Below are 3,779 nucleotides of genomic sequence, written 5' to 3' on the forward strand. Positions count from 1 at the left end.
GTGTGTATATATATATATATATATATATATATATATATATATATATATATATATATATATATATATATATATATATATATATATATATAATGTAAGTGTGTGTTGTTACTTATAATAATATGTACATACACATAAATACGTATGTACATATCTATCTATCTATCTATCTGTCTATATATATATATATATATATATATATATATATATATATATATATATATATATATATATATTTATATATTTATATATAAATGCACACACACACACACACACACACACATATATATATATATATATATATATATATATATATATATATATATATATATATATATATATATATATATATATATATATGTATATATATATATATATATATATATATATATATATATATATATATATATATATATATATATATATATACATATATTAGTAATGGAATATTTTAAATGCTTTATTTGTCTGAAATATCTGTAGGCTAGGCCTATATAAAATGTTTATGAATACACATACTAATGTGTATATATATATATATATATATATATATATATATATATATATATATATATATATATAAATAAATATATATATATATATATATATATATATATATATATATATATATATATATATATATATATATATATATATATATATATATATATATATAATGTATGTTCATTTCTTTTTTGTAAGATTTTTTTCAAGATTTCCTTCGGGGAAAAGAAATTACGAAAGGAATAGTCAATGGAGATATTAGATTCGTCTCTTCAAAAAAGGAAAAAAAAAAAAGGAAGTCAGAAAAACGCAAGACTTCTGCTGGAGCAGAAAGAAATCTTCGGTGAAGACCAGAAGAAGATTCTTCCCCGACCCAACGATGTCTTCAGAGAGCTTCACACCATCCCGTTCTCATCCGAGTCTTCATTCACACCTCATAAGAATTCTAACTATTTCTAATAAATACAATGCTATCTATCTATCTATTTATCTATCTATCTATCTATCTATCTATCTATTTATCTATCTATCTATCTATCTATCTTTCTATATATTTCCTTTGGAGTAGAGACAAACTTGTCTTCTTGAGGAGCAGAAAGTAAATTTCGGTGAAGACCGAGTGAAGATTTTTCCCAAAGCGAAGGAAGACGTCTTTGAAGTCTCGCTCTCATTCAAATTATAATCGGAATCAGTTTCAGGAGACGATCTCGAACCCAACGAAGACGTCTTCAGTCTTCAAAATTCCTTCAATCTCGGAGTTGATATTTCTGCGAGGACCTTTCTCGATTTCTTCAAATTATACCTGATCAAAGTCAAGTGATCTGCATTCTGAGTTTTACAACGAAGATGTTCACAAACAACGCATTAAAAGCTATCAGCGAGAAATATCTACTTGGAGGTCCCTCTTCCGAAGAGGGGTTTCAGGACCAGCAACACCGGTTGATGGAACTGGAAGAACTACGCCTCATTTTGGGAGGTGGTCTTCTGATGAGGAAATTCTGGGCTGAGGAGGAAAAGAGTGAGGAACTCGAGTCTGTCTTGGACCAGGAGGAACTCGACAGATTTTCTGAGGAGACGGAAGCTGTCATCAGTAGGAAAGATCCTTTGCTTTCCAGCGAGGAGGAACAGCTGCTGCTGCCAGGAGGCGCAGGGAGTGTTATCTCTAATAGAGATGTACAAGTTCAGGTAGAGCCTGGACTCATCTCTAACACAGATGTAACAGTTCAGACTGACGGAGGCACCGAGATTGAAGATCTCAGGCGAAAGAATGTGACAATGGCTAAGGAACTTGCCAATAAACAAGCTGTGATTGAAGCACATGAAAATCAACTTGTTGATTACTATCAATCAATCCAGGAGTTGAAAGCGGAGCTGAAAATGGCTCAGGAGAAAAATGATGTCCAAAATCAGATGGAATCAGCACTTGTGAGAGAGAAGGAAGCTCTGAAACAAGAGCTTGAAGATAAAGTGACTTTGGATGAAGAAAACACAATCAAAATAGTTCAGTTGAATGAGGAACTGGAAAAGGCCAAGAAGGAAATCGTGGCTCATGACGAGCTGAAATCGATCCTTCTGGCAGAGAATGAAGTTCTCAAAAAATCCAATAAGGAACGCAGCTTCCTTAATAAAGAATTGGCTCTAGAGAAAATCAAACTAGAAAAAGAGCTGATGGAGGCTCGTGCTAATGATCAGAAAAGAAGCCAAGGACACCAAAGACTAGTAGAAGAGCTGCAGGGAGAGATTTCTAAAGCTCTAGTACAAAATCATGAGATAAAGGAGGCAGTGTTCACAGTCACAAAGAAGAACGAAGGTCTTCGAGAACAACTGGAGAACAAAGGTAAACGAGAAAAAAATTTGAACGCTAAGATTGTTCGAATGACCAACGTAGAAGATCAAATGAAAAAAGAATTGTCCGCAGCGAAGGATGTCATCTGTTCACTGAAGAAGGAACTTCAGAAGAGAGATTTGGAAAACGTTATAAAAGATGAAGGAATGGGTGACGTTGAAAGGTGTGAAACTGCAGCAGAGGACGACAAGAGAGTAGTCGTTGTGAAGGAAGAAAAACAAGAAGGAGAAGGACCTACAAGGAAACTTTTGGTAAGGAAACCAAAGAAGAAGAAACCAAAACGGGACAAGTTCTCTTGGGGGCCCTCCTTGGTCCCGTAGTCCCGGTTTTGGAAACAAGCGAAAATAAGGTTCATAACGAACGAACTCAGGAGGAAAAAATCCAAAATAATTAAGAAGCCAGAAACAAAAAAAAAAAAAAATAAAAAAAATATAAAATAAGAAAAATTAAAAAAAAAAATAGTGATAAGAATATTTTTAATTTTTTTAAGGGAATATTATTTTATTTTTATTTTGTGAAAGGAAAATATTCTTAGGTTATTTTGTGAAAGGAAAACTATTTTTATTTCATAGCGACGTCGTTTATTTTATAAAAGGAATATACCGGTATTATTATTTTTGTGAAAGGAATATTATTTTCTAATTTTTTTTTTTTTAGGTTTAAGGATGCCAGGCTTAACTGCATAGGCTAATGATGCTTGTCTTAACTGCCTGGCATATATTTTTTTTTTTTTTTTAGGTTTAAGGATGCCAGGCTTAACTGCCTAGGCTAATGATGCTTGTCTTAACTGCCTGGCACATAATTTTTTTTTTTTTTTTTTTTTTTTTAGGTTTAAGGATGCCAGGCTTAACTGCCTAGACTAAAAATGCTTGTCTTAACTGCCTGGCATTTTTTTCTTTAGGTTTAAGGATTCTAGGCTTAGCTGGCTAGCCTGATGATGCTTGGCTTATCTGCCTGGCATAATGATGCTTGGCTTAACTGCCTGGCCTAGTGATTTTTGACTTAACTGACTGGTCTAATGATGCTTGGCTTAACTGCCTGGCCTAATAATGCTTGGCATAACTGCCTATCCTAAGGATGCTTGGCTTAACTGCAAGGCCTAATGATGCTTGGCTTAACTGCCTGGCCTAATGAGGCTTGGCTTAACTGCCTGGCATAATGATGTTTGGCTTAACTGCAAGGGCTATTGATGCTTGGCTTAACTGTCTGGCCTAATAATGTTTGGCTTAACTGCCTGGCAAAATGATGCTTTGCTTAACTGCCTACCCTAGTGATTTTTGGCTTAACTGCCTGGCCTGATGATGCTTGGCTCAACTGCCTGGCCTTATAATGCTTGGCTTAACAGCCTGGCAAAATGATTCTTCGCTTAACTGAAAGGCCTAATGATACTTGGCTTATCTGCCTGGCCTGATGATGCTTGAATTAAGCGCCT

General features: G+C 33.9%; 1 protein-coding gene across 1 annotated transcript; it reads left to right on the forward strand.

Annotated features, from left to right (window-relative positions):
- The first annotated feature begins 1,347 nt into the window (after positions 1-1,347).
- LOC137622580 (switch-associated protein 70-like) lies at positions 1,348-2,667 on the forward strand. Its single transcript, XM_068353186.1, has 3 exons — positions 1,348-1,926; positions 2,029-2,179; positions 2,420-2,667. The coding sequence occupies exons 1-3, from the start codon at positions 1,348-1,350 to the stop codon at positions 2,665-2,667; spliced, it is 978 nt and encodes a 325-aa protein (XP_068209287.1).
- The last annotated feature ends 1,112 nt before the right edge of the window (positions 2,668-3,779 follow it).

This window comes from Palaemon carinicauda, chromosome 29 (genome assembly GCF_036898095.1).
Source record: "Palaemon carinicauda isolate YSFRI2023 chromosome 29, ASM3689809v2, whole genome shotgun sequence".
Lineage (NCBI taxonomy): Eukaryota > Metazoa > Arthropoda > Malacostraca > Decapoda > Palaemonidae > Palaemon > Palaemon carinicauda.